The 27,163-nt window shown below is 37.9% G+C and overlaps 1 protein-coding gene across 1 annotated transcript; it reads right to left on the bottom strand.

Moving 5' to 3' along the window:
• Positions 1-3,688: 3,688 nt before the first annotated feature.
• Positions 3,689-25,609, bottom strand: LOC139711532 (uncharacterized). Its single transcript, XM_071623409.1, has 18 exons — positions 25,338-25,609; positions 23,851-23,885; positions 22,694-22,739; positions 21,617-21,698; positions 18,474-18,528; positions 17,623-17,678; positions 15,690-15,754; positions 15,158-15,217; positions 13,573-13,663; positions 12,614-12,803; positions 11,934-12,014; positions 11,312-11,478; positions 9,130-10,363; positions 8,072-8,258; positions 6,574-6,706; positions 5,178-5,256; positions 4,251-4,397; positions 3,689-4,069 (listed from the first exon to the last, which is right to left on the bottom strand). Exons 1-18 carry the CDS (start codon positions 25,372-25,374, stop codon positions 3,689-3,691), a joined length of 3,126 nt encoding a protein of 1,041 aa, XP_071479510.1. The 5' UTR covers positions 25,375-25,609.
• Positions 25,610-27,163: the final 1,554 nt, after the last annotated feature.

The following is a 27,163-nucleotide window of genomic DNA, read 5'->3' on the forward strand; positions in this document are numbered from 1 at the left end:
CAATAGTATTGCATATTACTCTTTCATCGGTGAAAAAAACAGAGGAAATATTTGGCAAATTTCAGATATTCGCGAACTTCCCAGGTGTCAATATTGAGGCAAAATTTTAAAATTACTCAAATTTGTTGTCTATATGAGTGAGCCTATTTAGGAATGTGCAATTTGACATCCAGGATTAATTTCTGCAGCTGGGGGTGGTTAAATAAATATCTTCAGGCAATGCCCAAGGGATGTTTTGTTGGGTTGAGTATGACTATTCATAGATGGTTTTCTAATCATCGACCTGTCCATTTTATTTCTAATTCTTATCTAATTTCTCGAGTTAGCCCTTTTAGCTCCTCTCTTATCAATGTAGGTGGCATAGTGACAGTAATGACCTGCCATTTAACGGCCATAACTTCAGCTAGAAATCATGTCAAATGAAAGCACAATTTATTTGCCGGGATGGCGCCTTTGAACATTTCTACAAATGAATGGCACTATATAAATGCTGTTTCATCATCATCATCAAATAGATCGTAGAGTTGAAAGGTAAAAGGTCAATGTCAAAGATAACAGATATTCATACCAAACAAGTGTCAATCTTAGCAGGGGACAGTCCTGCATGATACTGTCATATGAAGATGGTTTACGATGATTAACAACAGGTCTGACGTCAATTCAAATGTGACTGTTTATAAATGCAAGATGCAAGCTTCAAACACCTTCACATAGTCCTACACATATGTGCAGCACATGACATCAAAAGTCAAGCTTGTAAACAGCATTGCCAGTATTCAGAGGGTTGAAAATCACATTTTTGGTGGAAAAACAGTATTTCTACTCTCTCTGCAAAGGGCATGTGCAGTCATACAATTTGGGAAAGACAATATTTTCCATGAAATATAGTTTTTTTGGCTAAAAAAGTACAACCTACTGCAAAAAAGAGAGTAAAAGTTGGCATCTGCCACAGGCAATGACTTTTCCAGAGGCTGCATTCTCAAGACAAGCAAAGGACACTCCCATACATTGTAGTTCATCCAATTCTGTGGCTAAAACATCTCTCACAGCACAAACACAAGGCAAAAAAAAAATGAAGTTCATTCATTCATTCGTTCATTGATATCTCTGACCTTAAACGCCAGACATATGGCGATCCAAGTTTAATCTCTCAGTCCATTAATTCCCTGTGATATAATTGACATGTGCATCAAAAATGACAATGGCTACATTGGATAATAAGTGGAAGAAAACACCCACAGGGTAGGAGGTTTCAAGAATCAAGCTACTATGTACTATGAAACAAAACAGATGAAAAATCACATTCGATCCAGTTCTAGGAGAACAGAAATGAATAGAAACATCTACAAAATAGCTATCCATGAAGTTGCTTTGCACCTCCTTCACAAGCTAATCAAACAAGTACTACAAAACTAATCTATAACAGGCACATAGTTCTCCTCACTCAAAAGCTATATCATGCAGTAAATTTACCCCTGACATTTCAAGGTCTTGAGATGTTGAGCATTTCAAACCTCTTCCAGTTGGCCATCAATATTTGCTACTGCAAATACCAATCAGGTGCTTGTGTATCTGTGTAAGTGTGTGTGTGTGTGTGTGTGTGTGTGTGTCTGTCTGTCTGTCTGTCTGTCTGTCTGTCTGGAACAGACTTTTCCAGTACAGTTGCTGAGAAATCTACGGTGAAGGCTCAACGTAATGTCCACCCACTGTTCAATGCATAATGAAGATTTGTCGAACAACATCAAGTCACATTCACAACATTTACTTTTGATTGAGTCTGCTGGTATATGCCAGCTATTATAGCTGAATTGATTTCTTTTTGTAGAAAATACAACTTTCCGGTTACTCTGGCAAAACCTTTACAAAAACTACCTTTAAAAAACTTCATACGAATACAAAAAACTTTGAGAAACACACGCACACAAAAATTAGGACGGAATATTGTGAATACAACGTTTTCTCTGGCACGGACTCGGATAAGTTACACTTCCATTTAGACCTCCACAACTGACTAACCTTTAGCTGCAATGAATAACTTAGAATATAAACCTGCCTTCTGAATGGCTTACTTAGAATGGAATATATAGAACACACGAATAAGAAAAACAAACAACTTGATCTACCATTGCTCAAAACTCACTTCAAGGCATTTCATTCACCAAGTTTTCACGCATTATTCCTTGTTTTGGCCCTCATTACAATGCGTCACATTTCCCATAAAATCTAGAAACTACATGGCAACTCATAGACAAGCATTTATAACACTTCTGGCCAAACTGCTCTTCAGTTTGGCAAAGACAAATGGATATAATCGTTACTTTCTTTCATAGACTCTGGGTACTTGAGGTATATTTATATATCTGTAAGTTATAATGAAACATTTCATATGCAGGTTTACATCTATACCTAACAAGAAAGTCACAAATTGAATGTTACCATCGGTTAACTACAGTTATCATATCATATAGTCACTATATACATGGCAGCCTACTGCCAAGTCAAGCTGTGTGCGGTTATCACTATATTTATTTCAGTCCTTTACCTTTCAAATGATATGCGCTATAATTGATGTGATAGTGCACCTTTAAAGAATATTCCCATCTACACCGTATGTTACTTACTAATAACAACAGAGCTACTCACATTTCAGGCTAACATTTTCACTGTTGTCTCATCAACCTTCATTAATTGCCATAGACTCTAGTTATTCCAAAGAGTCTATGTCACAATCCCAATATTGCTAGATAAAGCTAAAATATGTTGCCTGATTACACAACTCAGGGAATGAGGTTTTCTTTCTTTCTTTCAAATAGCTTTGAACAGGTAACACTGAAGCTGATGCTTGCACAAATGACCCAGGATAAAACTCCACTCTAGTAATAAACCATAGAACCAAGACAGACAGAAATCTACCTTCTGTACTCACAAGGTACTAGCATAAAGGCAGTGAATGGATTGAATCTATCCCTAAGATATCATTAGCTATGTCTCTTGGTCTGTCAAAGGCTTATAGACTAATGGGAGTAATATCGACAAAATGTATTGAGTGTTGGTGAACATAGGCTTGTACATAATACTGAGCATCTTGACTATATCTTGTCAAGAAGCTATAGTTAGAAGGGGTTATGTACCTGGTAATACTGAATATTATGAATTTATCATCCTGAACCAAAAGAGATAAGGGCAAGGTGGGTATAATGAGTCAATCTTAACCATACCACAGTCACAAAAACAACGACTAGATATATTCTTATACATTGATAATTGTCCAGAAGCAACCATATAATTTGACAGACATTCAAAAACCTATTAAATCCTCCAAAATATTAACCTGCTGTTCCATGGTTTACAACACATGACAAAAGCTATTCAACAACTACCTTTAAAAGTAGTTTATATTTGCATGACGTAATCCAAGTCTCTGAGAGCCTATAGCACACACAAAAATATATATGGAATGAAGATTTTTAGCACTGTCTAGTTTCATGCACTAGAATACCCGACAACAACATACACAACAGCAAGGACAGTGCTGTAACAGTCATCTCGAACTTTACAAGGACACAAGAGAATGCATATTCTGATGTTCTCAGTCGAAATATAGTTCTAAATCCAATCTTTATAAAAGCATCAAATAAAATACATCTAGATTATTCAACACTCATTGACTCATGAGATGTATGAGCATCTATATTGCCGTCTCCTTGACAACTTTAACATCTGATGCGCAAGTGCCTGGTCTTGATCCGCGGCTGATCGCCTGGCTGTACGAAGGAAGACCTGCTGAGTCCGTTGGGTGAGACTCCAGCGCATTGCCCGGGGTGATGGGCCTCAGGGGGGCGTGGGTGGCGAAGACGTCCTGCCGCTGCTCTGGGTCTGACTTGGAGTGGCGGTGGTGAGGGTGCTGGTGGTGAGGCTGGTGATGGTGATGGAGGGGCTGGTTGGAGTGGGCATGCCACAGGCCAGAGGGACTGGGGAGGTCTGTGTCATCACCATGCATTGGTGGAGACATCCTCTGCTGCTGTGAAAGCTGGGGCAGCTGCTTCGGCAATGGCTGGAGTCGAGACATCTGCAAATCAAGCAGTAGAGTACCTTGCAGGAGAAGATTCACTCCATTCAATCCATGCTAATCAAATCATCCAAGTCCTGTATACCAATTGGTAAATATATTACAAAACCTGGGGTTTTTACTACTACACTATTTCTCTTCCCCCTAAACTGGAAAATCTGCATGTAAGAAATCTTCTCACCTTATCAGAGCTTGGAGTCTGTGAAAGTTTTCGTAGGGATTTCTGACTCTTGATGTAATCTGGAGGAGACCGGCGATCCCAGTCACGGGCCTGGTAGATGGCCCGTTGGACCCCAATCCTGTCCTGAGTGTCCGTATTCAAGAAGGACTGTTCAAGACATACAGCAAAGTGAAGCATTAGAATGTAAATAATACCGTTTCATCTGTTTCAACTTCATATGTAACATCTTCATTGACTTGTCGTGCTTTCTTCTTCTTCAATCTCATATTTTTTGGCTTGCTTACACATCTGTTCCTAATGAATTTTCCCCTTCACTTATTCTGTATTATGGTGACCTTCTCGGTACAAGTATGAGAGTTACGCCATTTCCAAAGGAAAGTCACAGACAGCAACACAAACAGGCCAGACAGGCTATTTGAGACATATTGTATTATTGCACTGTCACAAAATAAAGTGTTTTACACTCGTCAGAACAGATCTCACTCAAACACACATAATTATGCACATCCAAACACAAACAATAAATGCAGGCCTTACCTGCAAAGCCACTATGTCCATCTAGGACATGATATTGCTTCATCTTTGATTATGATATTGAGTACAATATTTGAAAGCTTTTCAAGCTATTCAACATGGCAGCAAGACTTTGGATTTTTTTTTTAAGTAATAAAGGAGGAGCCCACAATCAAAATGGTAGTGTTACAGGAATATTACCTGTATGGAGAAATTTCTGATTGTAACACAACTTCTGTAGCCACTGTCATCTGACAGAAATCTTATGAATACGTTGTCTGGTTAACTGGATATTGTCCTCTGAATTTCTTCTGTTCATATTTCTGGTATGCGCCATGTTGATGGAAGACCATTGACACACTACAAATTGTGGATTTGCACACGAGTGCATGCATGAATTCATACATCACTTACTGAAGCCTTTTTCTTCTTCTTCCGTTTATGCACCTCTCGCCACTGCTGATCTGTTGGGAAGCTGTTGTCCTTGGTTTTCCTAGTAAAACATAGACCAATGCCAATGACAATTCAAATGTTAGACCATTCAATCTTTAAGCAGTATACTGTTCATGTAACACACTTCAAGTATGTCCTTTAGTTTCTTGTCAAAATATTTATGCACCACAAATTCAACAGGGAATTGCTTACATTTCAGTGACGTTGGAGGTACATAGAATCCTTTGAAGTAATGAATTGAAACCTCAATAATACAGCACATAGACTTTTGCCTAAAACTCTCTCTCTTTTTTCTACACACTTATTAGTCTTTCACAAAATTGAATTTTAACATAAATTGTGGGAATAGGATAAAACTGTATTCCTGAGTAAAACTGTATTCCTTGTAAACCACTGGAAATTACTTATCTTAATACTCAGCTGGACATCATGTATAAGTTGGAAACTCACATGTGTGAAGACATGGCTTTTTACATGGGGAGTGATTTCAGCACAACTACACATTGTACAACACCGACAAAGTTTTGAAAACAAGCATGCGGACTTTTTATGAGTGCACAATGTCCATTCAGAGATTACCTAAGTATTTCACATCTCTACGACTTTTCCAACTACTTCTGCACATGTGCTATGTTGTGAAACTTTTCAGGGCACTTTCAGTTGCTTATCTCACAGCTGGTACACCTGTTATGCAGCATAAGTCCCATCCCCTGTGTGACAGGTGGGATTCCAATTCTGCTTTGCACTTCTTAGACACACTGTATCATAATTAGGAACTATGAAATGACTGAGTGGAAGGAGCTCTCATCTGTCAGCTGATCAGAATGTAACCACGTTCTACTGACCATACGCTGTTTACATAATGTCAGACTGGGTTTGTCTGTGTGACACGAATGTGGTACTGCTTACAAATTTCATTCATCTGTGATGTGCTGTAAAACCAGAAATTTTCCTGTGCATAGAACTTTTGTGAATTTTCGCAAGGAGCCATGATTCAAGAAAGTAAAATGCATGCAAAAGTTTTCATGTACACAATGCATTGAATGCCAGCACAATGCCATACACCATCGTGGTTGGCCAGTCACGAAAGTTTCAAAAGGCTGACTGCTCCCATTTGCGAAACTTTCATGCCACAAATATTTCTGGTTTTACAGTAATGTTAGACAGGGTGTACCTGTATGACACGGATGTGGTACCACTTACAGATTTCAATTAGCGTTATCTCTAATATAGCTTTCCCATCACACAAACTATCATGCAAACTTTGTACAGATATCTCTAATATAGTTTTCCATCACACAAACTATCATGCAGACTTTGAAAACCACAGAGTAATGCAAATGTGTGTTCTTCTCACCAAGTGTGTGTATCGACAAGACTGACAGGTTTGGACTCAAAGGGACCCTCCTTCCTGAATGGGGCCTGCTTGCCTGTGGGTACTGGCAAGACCTCTGGGCCTGGGGCTGGAGCATCCATGACAGCATCAAATTCTTTGAGGACAGAATGCAAACATATGAATGCTCATGTAGGTGAAATGGTGACCGTAAAGAATTGTTCTTCTAGAGTGTTTTGTTACTTGAACAGGAGAACATTTCGGGACTGCCATATCACTTTATTCCTTGATCTCAGTAGTTAAACATGCACAATAAATGGAGTGACGATGCTTGAACAAAATATTGTAAGAAATAAACTGTAACCCCAAAAACAACAACAAAAAGATGAAACAACAGCATATAAAGAAAAATGTATAAAATGTGACTGGATGCATCATACTTAAAGGGATTGTATAGTTTTGGTTGAGACCTAATTTCAGATTTCTAACATTTTTTGGTAAGATAATGAGAAACATCCTATGAAATATGAAAGAGCATGTAATTCTATGAGGAATTCAACGTTTATTTGATGAAAATTGGTTTCGAAATGGTTGAGATATCCAAAACAGAGTGATTCTAATAAGTGTGGGACCCACACTTTATTACGATCGCTTTGTTTTACTTTGTTTTTGGATGTTTCAGTCACTCCAAACCTGATTTTCATCAAATAAACTTTGAACCCCTCTGAAAATGGTATGCTCTGTACTATTTCATAAGTGTTTTCTTGGTATCTCGCAAAAAGTTAAAAGCCTATTTCTCATCTCCACCAATACTGTACTATCCCTTTAAAGTTTCAATAAGTTTCAATCAAACAAAATGTTGCAACAGCTCATCCCCCAAAATGCACTTCAGCAAATTGCACAGTATTGTTCCTTTGATAACTTTAATTACACAAAGAAGTAAATGAACACCAAGGTATACTGTATACGCCGAATATTTCGTGAGGTTTTTATTTTCGCGAATTTCGCGAGTCAGATGCTATTCGCGAAATTAAAGACATGCAAAAATATTGACTCTGATCCCGATGTGAATGTGACGTATGCGTGTACACTTCTCCGTTCAGTACAGGAATTTAACCACTTGCGAAATCGTCAGGAATTCCCGATTCGTGAAAATTTAGCCTCGCGAAATATATGGCGTATACAGTATTGCGTATGTTGCAGTCGGCATATCTCCTCACATTTCAATGCTGTGCCCTGTTACGAGAAATAAAGACAGTGATGTCTTGTTTTGACAATTAAGGACTGCCAAGTATCAAACACGATATGAGCTTTGACAAAAAAACAACAACAAAATAACACTGGGAGAACTTTGCATGGAAATTTGACCATTATTTAAAGTAGAGACAGTCATAACAGCATGCATCGAAAAGAAAATGAATGTACTCATTAATTTTGCATCATTGCATATTCTGACCTTGATTACTGTGTGTACACTGTATGTACAGGTATGTATTCATGTAATTCAGCTTGAAGTGATTACCTATTGTTTGAATCTGCTGAGGCAGCTGTATTTTCCCTCTTCGCTCCTGAGATGCAGGGGGAGGGGCTGCCTGGCCAACACTGTTACTATGGCGACCCTTGTCTCGCGGCGTCAGTGCCGAGCTGGTTAAGTTGTGGCCCATGTAGGAAGAATCTATGTACACATTGGCTTCTTCTGACTCATGCTGCTGTGGGATTGCAGAAACAAGCAAGGCAGGTGGTAATTCAATACTGTCTCACATTGTTTCAAAGATTCCGACACTTTTGATACAGGTTTTGTTTAATTGCTGAAATGCAATTATTCCATAGTCTCAAATCCTAATATATCTGACTGATCATTATTTTGAACACATTCACCAAGGATAACAATATCATTGTATCATTGGTATAATTCAAATGTTGTAATCATAGGTGTCGGAAATGAAAGAAAGCGAAACAAATAACTACAGTGTATGTTTCACCCTTTCATAGGAGGAAAAACTGAATTTTCATCAGTTTTTTTTGTACATGATCAAAGGAAAACTGTGAAGTGATGACATCATCCGCTCACTCATTTGCACACCAACAGTCTGAAAAACTTCTTGCAAAAATCAGCAAAACTGCACAATTTCATAATTTCCCTAACTTTTATACAATTTTGATCAAATTTTTCACTGCTGTGCTTATACATTCTACTTTCTTTTCGAACAAACTTTTACTTGGTAACTGGTGCAGAATTTCCCCTGTAGTCTTCTCCAAGCTTTAAATTTTGATTAGAGAAGATTGCTGTTGCAGAAATTGACCTTGTTGGCCTAAAACATGTATACATTCAAGCCAACGAGAAAAATTGACCAGTCCACCTTTCCATGAGTCAAGTGGTGCATGGTCACAACTAGCAACAAATTCCAGTTACATGTTAGTCTTAGCACTGTCAAAAACAGAATGTAATAGCAATGTCACCTGACTAATTTATGGGATGGGGTTCAACACTAATTAATGTCTGTGGCACTGATACTGCTTCAAGGAAAATTTCCACATGAAAAATTTGTAACAAATTTACACAGAATGTGTAAAACTTACCCTGCCTTCCACATCCATGGCTTGCCTTTCGTCACCTCGATCCCATGGCTCATCAAATGTTGTCTGCTTAGTGTCCTTGCCAGCCTGATACCCACTCACTTCCAAGGCTCTCATCTGGTCTGGAAGCAGTGACCGTGGCGTCTCAGCCGTGATGGAGAGCGGATGCTTTCCAGTGTCAAGGTTTGGAATCGTCCTTCCGGCACTGGAGTCTATCATATTGTCCCTGACATCCACTGCTCTGTCGTTATCATTCATCCGCCACATTTCTACTCTCTGCATGGCCAGAGCCTTAGACTTTTCACTGCCACCAGTTCTTGTATCAAGTCTGCTGGGACTATGTTCCACTACATTGACATTATCTTCCTGTAATGTTCTATGTTCAGCATTCGTTGTTCTACTGGATTTGCGTTTGTCGACACCCTGATCTGCCGTAACATTTGAAGGTTCTTTCCTACTCTTCTCGCCATCCACGCCATGTTTCTTGTAGGCACTCTTGAGGTATTTCCCAAAGGGATTGCTCCCCATGTGGTCTGGCACAGTGTGACCCTCCCCAGGTAAATGAGTGTTCTGATGGTTCCCCTCACTCCCACCATCCATACTCCAATGAGACAACACCTTACTCTGACCCTCATCAGTGTCCTCCCCATCGCTTTTCTTTTGGCTGCTCTCATTCTTCGAACTCTTTGCATTGTTTGCATTATGTGTGGGCGCGGGATCATCTGCCGTGCGGGCATTACCAGTATGTTCATGAGGTAGTTTCTTCTGTTGCTCTTTTCGCTGCAATGCGGCTTGGGCGGCGGTTTGATCACTGGAAGAGTTTTGATCAGCAATCACCTGCATGCCTCCTTTGCTGTGGAGAGAGTACTTTGTCTGCCTGGAAGATCCTGATGTGTCAATTATATGCTCCCTGCGCTCTCCTAGCGTATAGCTTTTCAGAAATCCGGCGATGTTCTTACCCGAGGTTTGGAGAGGGACCTGCCCCTGTGAACTGTGGTAGTTTGAGTCTCCTGGATTCTGCTTGGATGCCTTCTTCGACTTGGCCTTCATGAACTTCAGCGGCGGCACTGCCACATCCGTCTGGCTGTGATTGACGTCAATATCTGCCTCTGAGCGTGTGTCTGAGATGTGCACCTTGGACTGTAAGTGCTGCTGGTATCTTGTGTTCACACCTTCTTTGGATGGATGAGAGTCCTGACTCTCCACAAACACAATCTTTGACTTCCTCTTTCCAGCCCTGAAAGATTAAAATGAGTTTTACTCATAGACTAACAATTCAAGTTGACATATGCAAATGGGTTTAGATCCATCTTATATAACGTGGAACCTCAGAATTCTATGTTCATCATTTAAATCTATGTCAGATGTTTTCAGCTGCAAATCTAATGTGTGAATTTACGACAGACTGAATTCTGTCGAATGCTTCCCTACGTAAAGCATTTCAAGGAACAGGTATAGACACATTTATTGGTGTAGAGGGAGACTGGTAGGCTGATGAATAAACATGTGATCAGGGGAAGAGAGAGAGAGAAAGAGAGAAATAGAGATAGACAGAGAGGATGAAAGTGAAGAGGAGGGAAAAGAGACAGAGCACTGATCAGCCATAAAGAAGAAATGCATCTGGTATCCAAGTGAGCAAATAAATTAGTCTCCTGTTTTGGGGAGTGCCATTAACTAATATCCAATAAAAGGTCCATGAGAATATTTCAAAGAGTGAAATTGAAACTTAGCTCAAATGAGCAAAAGTATATTATGAGCTTGTTGTACAGCACTGCACTGCATATGAGCTGAGAAGATATACACAATTAAGAATTAGGTGAATTTTGAAGTGCTGAGAAATGTCAATAAAAAGTGTAGTACACACAGTCCACAAAGTGTCTTTCTGAACTACATAAATACAATGGGTCTAGCGCAATTACCCCCTGGGCAATTACACTGCACCCTTCCCCTGACCCTAACCCTAATCCTAAACCTAATCCTAACCCTTACCCAAACTCTAACCCTAAGCCTAAGCCTAACTAAATCCTTATCACTAACCAGTATTTAGCCAGGAAGAGGGGTAATTGTCCCTGATACGGAATACAATTTCTGTTTGAGATGCACAAAGGACCACTTCCTCGTACAGCAATTTAATATTACATTACAGAACTGAAATCTAGAGTGAAAGTACAAAGTAGATCTGAACCTTGCTGGGACATCCGGTTGCTCATCGCTGTCCTCTTCATACTTTCTTGTTGTGAAGGCAGACTTGGGTCTGATCTCATTCCGCAGTAACCTTTCAGTGTGAAACGCCCTGTGGTCCAGGCACTGGTCAATAGTGAAGCGTTCAGCTGGGTCCAATCTCAATGTGTGCTGTGGATTACACAATACACATGTACACAGTGATATCCCTCACTTGACTGTCCACTCCAAATCACAACATACATGTTAAAGATTGTATATTGAAATCTTTCTAACACACATATTACATACCGACATCAAAACATATGCTTCTTTCTGCCCTTCTTCATTTCAATTCAGTAATCTTGATCTGTTTGACACTTCTGAACATGCTGCTTTAGATTTACCCGACAGGATGTAATTACAGGTTCAATACGATACTCTGTCATGAACTTTGACCCTTTTCTGGCCCTGCACAGGTAGGATTGAAATCTTAATTGTCACCATTAATCCTACTACCAAAAATGTTTCATTTTGGTCAACAAGTCTTTGAAATCATCCCACACATTAACAGATATTCTTTATCCTCGACTTTAATATTTGATCCAATTTTTTCCTTTTTTTTCATAGAGGTACTCGGTACTCACAGACAAAAAGTCCAGCATGACGCCGTTGATGATTCCTGCATACTTCTTTTCGAGAGGCTCCAGCACAGAAATGGAAGGAAACTGGAGGGGGGGGGGGACACAAAACAGATTCATTCACATACGAACATTTAGACGTATCATGGTCATTGACTGGTTTTTAAAGAATAATTTGACACTTGATGGCAATACTGAATCCTAAAATAACCTGTCCTTCTAATTCAGCTCAACTATACTTAATTTCAATCAAGCAAGACGTAATTCATGATACAAAGTAAATATTGGTCAATTCATATTGTTAAACAATTTGAAAGAGGTACAAGTCAATAATGTATACTAGTCTTACAAAATAAATGTACAGAATATCATATAATTGTACTTTACAACATACAACTGTAGAAGTTATTAAAATAACCTTGGATGACAGTTCACCTGATCTTGCAAAGGGCAAAATCAGAGTAGGAAAACAAAAATGTTTACTGTTTACAAATGGTATCTCTCAATGGGAAGAAAACTCAGTTCTGTATAATATCAAGAAAATAACACTTGGATGAAGACATTCGTACCACTGTGATGACATCATTTGGGCATTTTACTCTTTGTCTTACAACTTCCAGCAATTAGCGATGCCAGAAAAATATATAAATATAGAGGGAAAAAAATGAAGATTTCTAGAAACGCACCTTCAGTCCTGAAAAACGGGGACTGCTGTCAAAGACGGCCATTTGGTAATGGGGTAGAGGACCTAGCACCTTCTGGATCATGAACAGCTGATCGATCTCACTCTCTCCCGGAAAGACAGCATTACCATCACTGAGCTCTCCAAGAATGCAACCTATGGCCCATACATCCACTGCCTTGCCATATGCACACCTGGAATGTCGGGAATGTTAAATAACACATGGAACTTACAGTCAAAAGCATGATAAAAATTTTCAGCACACATTCTTCTCTTGTACATTTTATTCCCCCCTCCCCCTTATTTTAAGACCCCCTTTCAAGTCTTACTAGCATGGTGAAAGGAAATTGTTTATGATAATAATATCAAAAATATACTGCTGCATACAGATTCATCACTGTTACAAAAGACTGTACTTATCTTTTTAAAAAAAGATACAAATGGTCTTGAAATAGACTGTACTATATTGGACTAGATTGTGTTAGAAGTGTAAGCCGTACCAGAGAGAAAGAAAATGAATGCAATTCCTATGAAAAACTCAGAACAGGATGGACTTTCAGTGTAAAATTATTCTGCCTGGAAACTAAATTTCTATTGGAAACATAAATGCGATTTTTCATCCTCCTCTCTGCCCCCCCCCCCCCCCAAAAAAAAAGAAGAAGCAAGGAACAAAAAAAAAAAGAAGCAAGGAAAAGACAAACACAAATTTATGAACTGCCTACAGAAAATTACAAATACCTGTCTATTGAAGTACATGACTACTCAAAAAAGAAAGAAAGAAAAGAAAAAGAAAATTTTGAGTGCAGGTTGAGTGGTCTAAAGATTGGATGCTCTTTTGCAACATTAAAAAAAAAAAATCATACCAAAAAAAAAAATCATAATAAATCAAATAGATATTGTTTGTGGCACACGTACATCTAAAGGGTCTTATCTTCTAGCTTACAGACAACTCTTTTAGCTTACCCCAATAGAAGCTCTGGTGATCTGTACCATCTTGTTGCAACATAGTCCGTGTAATTGGCTGAACTGTTTCCATCAAGATTTCTTGCAAATCCTGAAAAAGAAAGTAATAGTATGAATGAGCAGTGAACATGATACATAGAATCAGAGACTTCACTAGTATGAATGGCATGGCAATTCAGCCATCTGGTTTGTTTGTTTGTTTGTTGTTGTTTTTTTTTTTGGGGGGGGGTTCAAAGTTTAATATAGCAACCATCTTAAAAAGAAAGGAAGGGTAAAACTACAACTAAGAAGTATGTTTCTCAATGTCCAGACTTTGTAGTGAAACATTATATGCAGTAATTACAAATTCTCTGAATTTTTGCACGCCACAATATCACGGTGGTACTCTTCAGGTTCATTCTTGATCAAAGTGCTGATAATGTTATGAAAGCACATATTGATTTACTATTATCAACGTCCTTGTCAGTTGTACAATGTATTTTGCCCCTTGTGGCTTATCACTTATCACTTTATCAGACAATATTTGTTTTAAGGGCTGGCGCATAACTACCATAAAACAAAAATCATCTGGAGGTTTACATATGGTCATGTGATCGCAGAGAAGCCGGGTAAAGACAGAGTTCAATTCATGCGTCATGATGATTCATTTGTTGCATCAGACTGCTCGCTCATACAGGATTTCAAGTAGAGATTTTTTATAACATATCGTCGCTGGGGCAACAAGACCTCGTATCTACAAAATGTCAAATGTTCAGGGGAGCCAAAAAACATGGCGGCCAAAGCACCATGTACACAGCGAATGGGATGGCCTTTCATTGGAAATGCCGTGGTGGCTTCATTTTTGGGTTAAGACACTTAGGATTTGGACAGGACATCACTTAATCGATTATTTGACCATTAATCCAAAAAAGTCACTTTCACCAAAATTGCAGATACAAGGTCTTGTCACCCCAGCGACGATATTATTTTGTCATTCAAGTTATTGTTGTTATTATCATCATCATTGTTAGTAGTAGTAGTAGTAGTAGTAGTAGTAGTAGTAGTAGTAGTAGTAGTAGAAGTATCATGAAGAACACGATATCGATGATAGTTATCATTAACATCATTTAAAAAAATCAAAATCAACATTATTACTTTATTATCATCATCATCATCATCATCACCATCATCATTTTGATCATCAGCACACTGGAGATTTTCAGTTGCCACTGTCAAGATTCAGCACATCTCACAAAAAAATCAAACTGAATCAGTGGCACTATTTTGTTGCTCGTGTTCTTGTGTTGTTGGCACGTTGGTTTTCCTTCACATGTAGTTTTGCATCTCATCCTTGAAGATGCCAAACTCAGATTCACATTAATTTGGCAAATACAATGGAACTAGACTGAGCTGCACACAATTATGGTAAGTAATAAATCCAGCCCTTGTGGTGTCAAGACCTTTCCACTGTAAGAAGCATGGTGCTGATATGGTAGTGAGACACTATCACACTACTTATACCTCCACACACAATCCCAAGAGGGAGTTGAGCTCACATGTTTGCCTATACTTCATGTAACAAACACGGAAAAGGTTCACCACTTACCAAAATCACACAGCTTGAGGGTGTCATTAGAACTGATCAGGAGGTTCTCAGGTTTGATGTCTGCGGGGAAAGAGAGCAAGAGAGTGAGAGAAAGACCAAGGAAGAGAAAGAGGAGTATATTCATGCACAAGTGTGTGGCCACATGATGCTGTGTGGAAGTTCTAGCCGACTTCTGTCTACTAATTTACAATTTCATCATGTCTGCCTCTCAAATTTGTACATTACTTATGACACATACAGTGTATTGGTACGCTTAAATCGCGACACTGTACTTCAGTCATGAAGTGTCACTTCACTTTCTTCCTACTCAAAATATACTGTTGAATGTTAACTACATATACACTGGGGAAACTGATTCTTGCATTGTACTCAACATCTTATGAACATTAACATCCTATCTTGAACGATCCAGTTAATTTTGCTTTCTTTACGCTACGTAGCTTACATCTAAAATGAAAACATTAACGCTTTGCCTTCTCTGCTGGCAGTGAAGAGCAATCAAGCTGAAAGTGCTTCCTATTTCTGTTATTACCTCTGTGTATGACATCGTTCCTGTGGCACCAGTGAATAGCCTTGATCAACTGATAAATGTAGCTCCTACAAGGTCAGAACAAAAAAAAAAGGAAGATCAAACAAATCAATGTTATTTCGTACATTTTTATTTATGTTAAATGCATGAAACATACCCAACAGTGGAATGGGATTTGTTTTTTCAAACAAATGGCAATTATTACATCTCATTATGTCACAATCTTTCCATTACAAAAACATTCTACATTGGCAAATCAGTGCATTCACATCTGGGAAAGGTGCTGGTAAAATAATAGCTGCATCAGCTTCAAGATTGTTGTCATTAAAGGACAAGTCCACCTTCATATTCACAAGGATTCAGATAATGCAGCAATATTAGTAGAACATATCAGTGAAAGTTTGAGGAAAATCGGACAATCCGTTCAAAAGTTATGAATTTTTTAAGTGTCTGTGCAGACACTGCTGGATGAGAAGACTACTACAGTGTATGATGTCACATGCATACAACAATATACCGTAAGGAAAATATAAAGGGAATTTCACAAAACTTTACTTTTTTAATAAAGTGCAGATTTCTTTGACTTATTACTGATGTATGTTTTAAATGGTTATATTATTCCCCCTGCCTTCTGAAAGAGAGAAGTCGAGTGTTCTTTTGTTATGCGAGAAAAATGGAAATATGTTGATTTTTCTTTATTCTTTCTTTATGTCTTGTACTCATGTGACATCACAAGCTATATTTATAGTCTTTTCATGAAGCCGTGACTTAGCAGAAACTTCAAAAATTCATAACTTTTGAAAGAATTGTCCGATTTTCCTCAAACTCTCACTGATGTCTTCTACTATTATTGCTGCATTTACTCAACCCACATGTCTATGATGGTAAACTTGTCCTTTAATTACATATATCATAAAATGGTTAAAAATGTCTCTATGATATAACATAACAACAATCATTAGAAATAACCATTGAGGCCTTTCTAAACTGCCACAATCAGGAGGGACTCTATATTCTTCACAACCTACAATGTAATACTATGTGAGAAAATAAGCAGTATCTCAGTCCATACAACGTGGATCAGCCTATTTGATTCTCCACCACGATGTACTCCAAGCTTGTTCTTTTCATTGTTGCCAGTACAAAAACTTAAATCATCCCTCCTGGGAAACTCAAGTGTTTAGGATTTGCATCTCCTACACATATGGCCTCCAAAAATATACATGATAGACTTTTCATCACAACTTCCTACACAGGTCTGCAAGACAACACTCTGCTACACAAATCTTCTTTTTTTTTTGTTCTTGTTGTTGTTGTATAGACTCTACACTGATTTCTTAGAAATCTATGCACTACTCCTGGTCCAATGTTAAAATATCGGAAACGAGTGACTACGGTACTTCTATTACAAGATGCAGTATCATCTGCATAATTGCATAGGCTCTTTGAGAGCAGATTGATTTAAATATAAATAACCACAGCACCAAAAAGAGGTGGAAAAAAAAAAGATCACATTTATCAGAAGTGGTATGCAAATCCTACCAATTAGCAAGCATACATGTACCTCATTGACTGGTGCCCATTTATGCGGATACAAGTACAATGTACAACTGCATTGCCTACTACAGGCGTATCCCATCATAACAAAGTCCTCGCACAAGACTATTATATTGACCATTATATTGAAATTTTACTATAGCTGAACAAGTACATAAAGGTACATTGTATATAGACAATAATTTTGGGATCTGAATTTGTACTCTGTTGTAAAGAAATTTTGTTGTAACTGTGTATGCTATAATGGGGGAGCACTGTATCATCGTTCTGTTCAACTCTTTGAAATCGAGACATTACAGTAATAGTATGTCCCCACACACACACTGTTGCTGTCCAGACACCCAGAAATATTCAGGAGATATTTGTGCAAATCTCTTACCTAACTTTCTCGGGAGGCACACCTTTAGGCATCTCCTCCAACAGCTCCAACATATTCTGGAAGAAAATCAAACGTAAGTACACACAAGTGATAAAGAGGTGACAGAAATAGTGTCTAAATCAAGGAAAAGGTGTGGATAACATGAATTTTGTTGCATAAAACCTGGTTAGGAATATGAAAACTGATTTCTGACGATAGTCATGCGTGAATTCTCTTGCGATATTCGAGATCCCAAACTTAATGTAATCATCTGGATCAATGTGTTTCAAATTTTATTAAAGTACTTAGTAAATGAGAAATAAACACACACACACACACAAACACAAACAGAAAAATAGATATCGATTATGTTTGCTCAATTTCCTTGATAATCAAATGTCTGCAATAAAAAATCAGATCTTTGTGGAAGATGCGTATGCTGCCACTCACACACTACTGTATGGAACATCATCAAATCAAGTGCAGTAACAAAGCATGCTCCTCAGTACAACACAACCAAAATCCCGCCTACAATACTACAAGAAATGGACATTAGGCTATGCTTAGTAGCACAACAACTGAGTCGCACCACTATCTCAATTATTAAATGAAAGCTTTTCCACAACATGCAAGTTTCATGGCAAAGTCTCCCAGTAGAAGCAAACTGGTTATTAACGAGGTGTGCTCTACAAAGCGCGCAAGCAGATCCCAACAGCATGATGGATATTGACATGTGATACCCAAACAGCCCCAAGGCTCGGTTCTGGCCTGGTGTCGAAACCATAAATCTTGGGGGGAAAAGATCCTTTCATAAAGCTGCGGGGGAAGCAGGCAGCAGATGTTTTGAAGAATATCAAATTGCTCTGGCTCACCTTCTCAACATACTCAAAGACTAGATAGAGCTTCCCTCGCCGTCTGAAGGCCTCTCTGTGTGCGTGGGTATAAAATGTGATTAATAGTGAAAGTGATGAGAATTAGAAAACAGCAGGAAAACATACATGTATCCAGGCAAACACGGGATAGACAGACAAAGAGCACATGCTGCTTGGGGCCTAGGCAACATCCAAAGAGAGGAAGGGACAGTGTTGTTCACAAACATGCTTTTTTAGGAATGTACACATACATTATGTCCAAAGAGTTACCACACATACTACAAGACCTTGGTATGTCTCTGTTTTGGACAATTAACATTAATCTGAATGATTTCTGAAGCTACAATTCTTGTATCATTGAATTCTGACAGTGTACACTACCATGGTGTATGTCCATTAATGTATAACAGATACAGTGTTCATACATAATCAGAAAAATAAAGTGCTAATGCTTGAGGTCAACTAATGTTAATCATCATCATTATGATTAGTTAACCTTGCTTGCCAATTTGTATATCACTGTATATATGTTTAGTAGGTATAGACTATTTTATATACATCATTGTAATATATCACAAACATGTATTCTTTGTTATTGTAATGACTACATACATGTGTTGTACTCTCATACCCGGGAATGGGGTTGGAAGAGTCAGTAAAATCTCTAAAATCTCTAAATGATAATAATATTAACTATCAATAGGCTACACTGAGCATGCCTTTACAAATGGACAATATCAGGAAGATTATGAACAAAGTGTATTGTCTTTTCCTAGTTTTTAAAGTTTTATAATGAACACAAGATAAATGTTTATTTATTGAATAAAGTAATGTATATTTATGGGTACAAAATGAGAAAATCTATTGAAAGCAAGAAGTTAAATTGTTCTGAATGCTTAATTATTTCTTTTTCCTTTTATCTTTGATTGCATCAAACAAACTCAAAATGCAATAGTACAAGCACAATTTCTTTTTTGTTGTTGTTGTAAATAGTAAATTATGCAACGTAGGTCATAAGCACAAATTCAATTTGTACCAATGAACGGTACACAATGTTACATTAAACTTTGGAGATATAAAGGTACACAGTACTGGTTGAGGTGGGGATTCAGGTTTAAACAAATTAACATTCCTACGTGAGATAAGGAGAAACCTCTTATGAAATATGAAAGAGCATGTAATTTTAAGAAGGATTCAACGTTTATTTGATGAAAATCGGTTTTCAAATGGCTGAGATATAAAAAAAAGGGATAATGATAAAAGGCGACAGGCCACGCCTTTTATTAGGATCTCTTTGTTTCACCTTGTTTTGGGATATCTCAGCCATTTCAAAACCGATTTTCATCAAATAAACTTTTGATACCCCTTAGAATTGCATGCTCTTTGACATCTCAGAGTGGTTTCTGAATATCTCGCAACACGTTAAAAGCTAAATCCTCACCTCAACCAGAACTGTACACACCCTTTATAAAGTAAATTTTGCTTCATACCAGTAATCATTAAAATTTGTGGTATCTAGACATATTCTTGACACAACTTTGCTGGAATGATTGGACACCACATTTTATAAAGGAAAAGCAGTCTTCCTTGCTACACATTAGTAATTCTGGCAAATTATAAAAGTGACACTCGGGCATTGTGAAATTGATTCCTGACACACATACAATATATAACTAGAAATGTCGCTACAGCGACTGGTTATACCCCCGTCAAACAACATTTCATAAGCTTTGGTCAAAACAACATTTGATAAGCTTTGGTCAAAAAACTGAGGAAGTAGTTAAATCCGCAAGATCTTTCCTTGATCTTCTGCCATTAATATGCCGTTACCATGGCAACGTACTTTCGGGTACTGTCGAAAAATGCGTCTTGCACATCTACAACCAAAGGCACACGTCTGTACCAAGTTTCATGGAAATTGGGCAAAAACTGAGGAAGTAGTTTGCAACACAAAATTTTCCATCATTTTGGCTCATAATATGTGAGCTGTTACCATGGCAACATACTTTTTGTCACTGTCAAGAAATGTGTCATGCTGACCTATATCCTTTCAATATGAATTCCATGAGAATTGGAAGAACACTGATGAAGCAGTTTTGCCATGAAGCATTTTCCCCTATATTTTACCAATAACATGCCGTTACCATGGCAACGCACTTCTTGCCACTGCGGAAATATGTGTCTTGCACATTAACATATTCAGATGAACATCTGTACCTAATTTCATAAAAATTGATCAAAAACTGCGGGAGGAGTTCGCGACGCAAGATTTGTACCCATTTTTGCCCATAATATGCCGTTACCATGGCAACGTACTTTTGGGTACTGTCAAAAAATACGTCTTGCACATCTACAACCCAAGGCACACATCTGTGCCAAGTTTTATGGGAATCGGTTGAAAACTGAGGAAGTAGTTCGCGACGCAAGATTTGTACCCATTTTTGCCCATAATATGCCGTTACCATGGCAACGTACTTTTGGGTACTGTCAAAAAATACGTCTTGCACATCTACAACCCAAGGCACATATCTGTGCCAAGTTTTATGGGAATCGGTTGAAAACTGAGGAAGTAGTTCGCGACGCAAGATTTGCAACGGACCGACCGCCCGACCGACCGCCCGACCGACCGCCCGACCGCCCGACCGACCGCCCGACCGACCGCCCGACCGACCGTCCGCTGATTCCTATATACCCCCTTCAAACTTCGTTTGGCGGGGGTATAATTAAAGGCATTTTTTTAGGAGAAATAAGTTACATGATCTTTTTATATGGGAGAACTACAAATGTATTTATAGCAATGTCTGAATCAAAAAACACAAAAACACAAGTGACTATATTCATTATAAAAATGAAGTACAGCTGCACAGATCTTCAAGCAGTAGCTGTGTAGCCCTTATACCCCAATTGTTCACTAATCACACTGTATCCATTGTCTCCATTAAAGATATGGTAACCATACCAGTTGTAATACATAACACACCCAGTTCTCATAGCCATGGTATTCAGACTAAAAACAACCCCTCACACACATTTTTCATGCCCCACAACCCGAAGACAATGCAACTTCTGATACTCAAACATGGAGATTGACCTGCACTACACCGGACACGAACAAGGGACTATGCAGTAAAGCTTACACGTACTTCAATTCAACAATGTTTTCTTGCTTGAGCTGTCGAAGGAGCTTCAGTTCTCGTAGGATCGTTCGCCTCACATCTTCATTATCTGCACAGATACAATAAGAGAGCAATGATTGAAACATGTGACCTCCCCTGTTTGATGAAAACAATATGCAGCTCTAACAAAACAATAAATAACAGCATTTGATTGCTCCACATCAGTTCACTCATCTTAATCTTCTCACAACTGATTTCACATCATTTCAAACCCTTCTTTACAGTCAGGATAACAAGTTTATAATAAAACTGATTGTTTTCAATTAAAAATATTTTTTACTATACAAAACACTTGAATAGAATTGACATCTAGCAAAGGTTCTTACAACCCTACTCTTACTATAGCTACATGTACAGCTGTTTTACATCAATACTACTGATATACAGTGTAGGACTCCGGAAATGAGCTGTATCATTCTACCATGAAATAAACTGATGAAGTGAGTTTGCTCTTCCAAAATAGTTTAATGATATCAAAAGCTTGCAAGCATTCATCACTCCTGCACATCAGTGTTACAGTGGACTCCAGTTATAAAGAAGTCCTTGGGACCGGCAGTTTTCTTTCGCTATAACCGAACAAAATAAACAATAAAATACAGAGTGGGTAATGTTGCAGCCTGGGGGGTGTTTCATCAACATTTGTCAGCGCTGACAAGTTGTAAGCGCTGACAATTTCAACAAAATCCTTGGTTTTGATTGGATGAGATGCTCTGGTCACTGACTGTTACTATGGTGACTGTCAGCGCTGACAAACGTTGATGAAACATCTCCCTGAATCTTTACTTCTTTGTAACCGGAATTTTGTTAAAAACGTGTTCATTATGATGGGAGTGCACTGTACAATACAATGCACCAATCATGGTCATTTTCTTCAGTCAGAAGCATGCATGAAACTTCAGTAATGCAAAGTGAATGCAGAGATGAAAGTTACTTAGAAATAAGGTACAAGCTTTTCCTCAGGACTTCTAGTCAGAAACAGTACAATTCAATTGAGCACTCTGAAACTAGTTAATTGAAAAGTCCTGTACAATAAACATGACATACCTTCACTGTCCTTAAATTTCTTGATTGCAACAACATCTCTGGATTCCTGGAAAAAGAAAATGCCACAGAAATGAGTTGATTTGGACTTGACAACTGACATCTGATTAGCTGTATCCCATGACACGCCAATCTTACTGTATATGGTATTAGTTACATGGTACTAGTTTTTATAAAATTATGTCAAAGTTCATATTAAAAAAAAAAAAAATGTTCTAAGGGAGACATTCTCAAAAGACTCACTACATTGTAAAACATTGTTTGAATGAATTATGGATATTCCATGATCAAATATCAGTTATTTCATCAAGTACTAATACTCATATATTTCCAAATTTCTTAGGCAACTTCCTAGCTGATTTTCTTTTTTTTTTTTTCCTTTTTTTCTTTTTTTTTTTTGGGGGGGGGGGGGGAATCAAGTACTCATACTTTTCCAAGTCCCTTTGGAAACTTTCGAGTTGATTTTTTTTTTTTTTTTGGAAAAAAAAAAAACCCTTGACATTTCACTCATAGCCATACACTGTACTTGTTGTGTAGCCTAATATTTGTGATGGCCCTTTTGAGGATGAGGTCATACAGAGCTTTGTAAAATACATGTTTCATCAAGACTACCTGAAACTCTCCAAATCATTTTTCAGAATTTTGACACCATGTATCCTGATTTGCAACACACAAAATTTAAAACTAAAGTTTACAAGAGATAATAACAACAAAACAAAAATACATTGCTACAAAATTTCTGACTTTTGGGGGCAGCCGATTTCTGCCACTTGAGGCAGAAAAGGGATGAAATCATCAAAGCTTAGAACCCAACAAACATTGTACCGGTAATCCAGTAGTTTTTGGTAGTGAAGAAATTTCCATTTATTGACCATTTATTGAAGACATACTAAATCTGATCATAATTGCTATCAATAGAACCACATTCAACATTAACTCTGTAATTCCAAAGATGATAGTGGTTTGTTTAATTTTATTCATGGATATCACATATTTTTGATAGTGTTGTGTCTCATCATAACATTAGTAAAAGCAATGGGGTCAGCACATTGTAAAGTGCAATCATACCAGTATTTCTGACACAAGGAAAACAGGTACACAAAAATGTGAGGAACTATCACATAGAATTAAAGCATTTAATTCTAAGGGAATATTCTTACCTTATGTCTGCACTTCATCACCACCCCATAGGCACCTGCAATGTAAGAAGTGTGTCACCGAGCAATAAACGTTATGTAAGAAGTATCAAACAGTCCTGAACTAATTAAAGTCATGATACACTTTTCACTCAAATCAGCAGCATTATCAACTCACTGTCCAAGCCTATATTCTGAACATTGAGGCTAGGCTCAGCATCTCCATTCCCTTGCAGCAAAGCTACCATTTAAAATGTCGATGAAATTGAATGTATGTATGATTTGGAGCATCTCTTCACTTGACTTGAATGTTTGGTATCATACTCTTTGTAAACCACTCTGCTGAATTTGCAGCAAGTGTTACAGAAAGTACAGCTCTCTATTGGACCAGTCTCTTCAATTGCCCAACATTATTGTGTGGACATACAGTTAAGGAGTACTACTGTACACACATTCCAAGTAAGTTGATGATCTACCTTCGGGTTTGCAAAATTAAATGTTGGTAATGTCATGTTCCAGTCATGGTTTTCGGGAAATTATGTATTTAAAAGCCTCAGCATGCAATTTTTTTTTATGTTTAAAAAATTGTTTTAAAAAGTATTCCTACATGGGTGCAATGTCACCAATATGAATAAGATTTAGATATTCACATTGAGCAATCAATAAGATCACTACAGAAACAGACTGAATTAAGTTGGACAGAAAATACAGCTGAACTAAACAAATTTTTTAAAAGCATTTGCCCAAGAAACCCCACCACAGTGCTGAGATCATCTAATGGAAACACATATTTGTATTAATAAGAACTTCTGCATCCACAAGGCGCTTGACTGTAATGCCATTGATGAACACAGATTTAACTTTTCTCACTCAGTTGCTTTGAGCATCATGTCAAAATTAATAAACACAGATGATATACACTCTGTATACAATATCCAACAGGGATGATAATGAGGTTTAATAGTTGAAAAAAACAACAGAAATCAAAATTTTCAGCTGATCTGAATACATGAAAAAAGCAAAATGTGTGGAGACTTGAGAAAAAACAAATCTGAAATCCGATTTAAATCTACAGAATACCATGCTCGATCCAAGCAAGTTCACACAGACATCTGAATAGATTACGTAATATGACAGGATGTGTGAGAAACCTGGTAAATGTAAAGAGGGTATGGCCTCACTGCTTTACATTTTAGATTTTAAAAATGTATTATCAGATACAAAGTTTGATGGAAAATAGATATTCAATATACATGATATGTACACGTGTATATTTAAAAGCAATAAAGCACTAACGTGAAGTTTGTTTCATTTCATACAGATATCATGCTCATATCATGAAATTACATATCAGCAAGACATTCATGAATGCTGTTACACTTGTAGCTTTAAGAAACATTACCAAGTATCTCAGTTAGCAAGAGAAAGCAAACATAAAATTATTTTTTATATCTACCATACATCAAGAGGTACCCGTAGTCAATTTGACTTAAAATGTCAAAATACATTACCTTCACCAACTATCCCGAGAACTTCATACTTGTTCATCTTGCTTTGCTGAATGGCAACTAGTCGAAGTTTCCAGCACAAAATCCTAAGTTGGACATTTTGTCGCGGGTAGTTGTCATCCTTTTCACTTCTGCCTTCATTGGAAAATTGTTTGGCTGAACAGTTCCCAAACACTGAAGTTTGGGATACTTTATGGGTCTTTCAAGGGATTAGACCTAGCCAAGCTCTGTGCATATAGATCTCTTAAATTCATCAAAGTTAGCTAGTTGATTAAAAATGTGATAGCGTTCCTCCTTTTGCCATTGTGCAGAAGACTACTGATGTTTGACTTGAAGTTGGAGCTAGTTATCACCATTTTTTCTTTCCACACAGCTGAATTCTCATTCATCGTTGACAATTTTCAGTTGTTCAACATGCCATTCTTCTTCCCTCCACTAGGCATCTGAATTGGAGTCAATGTCAGTGTTTGTGGCCAATGCCAACAACAGGCTTCTAAACGTTAGAAGAGGGGTACGCAGCTGTGTCACGTCAGATACTATGCAGAAGTGTAGGGTCTACCATCTTCTCTGCAAGCTAAATTGTTGATACTTATTACTGCCTACAGTAGAAAATTAACATTAACAATAATTGTAACGTTAAGATTCTATGAGTGACCAGTTTTGGCAGTTACTATTTATATTGAGTAACCTTGTACAACCTCTCTCCTCGAACATGTTTTGTGTAACGTAAGAAGTTATAGAACTTATTTAGACAATAATTGTTAGAATCTATAAATCTAAATGAAAACATTATCACTGATCTCATGAATGTTCTAAATTCAAGGTGAACTAGGGTCTATAAAAACGGTTAAAACTCTAGACAATCACAAGTAAGATTAGAAATTCTCCCAAGTAAACATCTCAAACACAACACTGAGTCTAGACAACCCTAACTAGATCTCTAGGTCCTACTTCATCGGCTCAGTGACTAGTACTGTAGCAATCTCCATGATTCCACAGCACAGCCACAGGGTCGGGACTGAGGGATTCATCCAAAGACCCGATGCACTTTCAAACAGAGGTTTCTGTCGTTTTTAAGAAATCAGTATGGGTAGTGTAATTGAGGCTCCTTCGATCTCTCTTTCCACTGTTTGACTGGTTAATGTCTTGATTTCCACGGTATTCCGATGGTGTATTTCGCGCTGTTCATTCACCCACTTCACTGCACTGCCACTGCACTGGACTGCCGGAAGAGTCGAGTGCACAATCGAGTGCCAAGAATCAAGTCTCAAGACCCCATTCAAGATCGCAGGATAGTGAGCGCCGAAGTCCCTTATAATTCCGAAAATGGCACGGATCCATAACATAAGTATTCCCTCAAAGTCAACAAAACAAGGGTGTTGCTTCTTCACTTCAATCACTTGGACCAAGTCACCAAATTAGTGTAGAAGGTAGCGTATCCAACTCCAGCAGAACGCTCTCGAAGTGTGAAATAGTTTACACATTTCCCCTTGCCAACCAATTATCGCGAGTGCGATATTCGCAACCGAATTTTGATACACTGCACTGCAATGTTAGTGCGTGTATCGCACGACTCTCCGATACAAAGCTGCCGGAAGATGGCGCTAATGCAAAACACTCCGAAACAGCAGCTGAGCAAAATGACGGGTTTTGGGTACAAAGAAAATTTTTCTCCTCCGTAGGCCTATTGGGGAAAATCTTTGTTTGGGTACATGTACTAGTAATACAGCTGCCCTGTTTTATGAAGAGTTTTATTGATTATAAAGTTGATTTCAACTGTAGGTCTATGGCAACCAGTGTGGTAAGGAAATTTAAAATCGATTTTTTTA

Source organism: Diadema antillarum, unplaced genomic scaffold (genome assembly GCF_040938485.1).
Source record: "Diadema antillarum isolate AM-2024a unplaced genomic scaffold, OU_Dant_1.0 seq00001666_RagTag, whole genome shotgun sequence".
In the NCBI taxonomy this organism is placed as follows: domain Eukaryota; kingdom Metazoa; phylum Echinodermata; class Echinoidea; order Diadematoida; family Diadematidae; genus Diadema; species Diadema antillarum.

Excerpts from the sequence above, each read along its gene's own strand:
- LOC139711532 (XM_071623409.1), bottom strand. The coding sequence starts at position 25,374 with ATGAACAAGTATGAAGTTCTCGGGATAGTTGGTGAAG. Across the intron at positions 18,529-21,616 it reads GAAAACATTGTTGAATTGAA|AGAGGCCTTCAGACGGCGAG; the intron begins GTACGTGTAAGC and ends CCACGCACACAG. Across the intron at positions 4,070-4,250 it reads AGACTCCAAGCTCTGATAAG|ATGTCTCGACTCCAGCCATT; the intron begins GTGAGAAGATTT and ends CTTGATTTGCAG.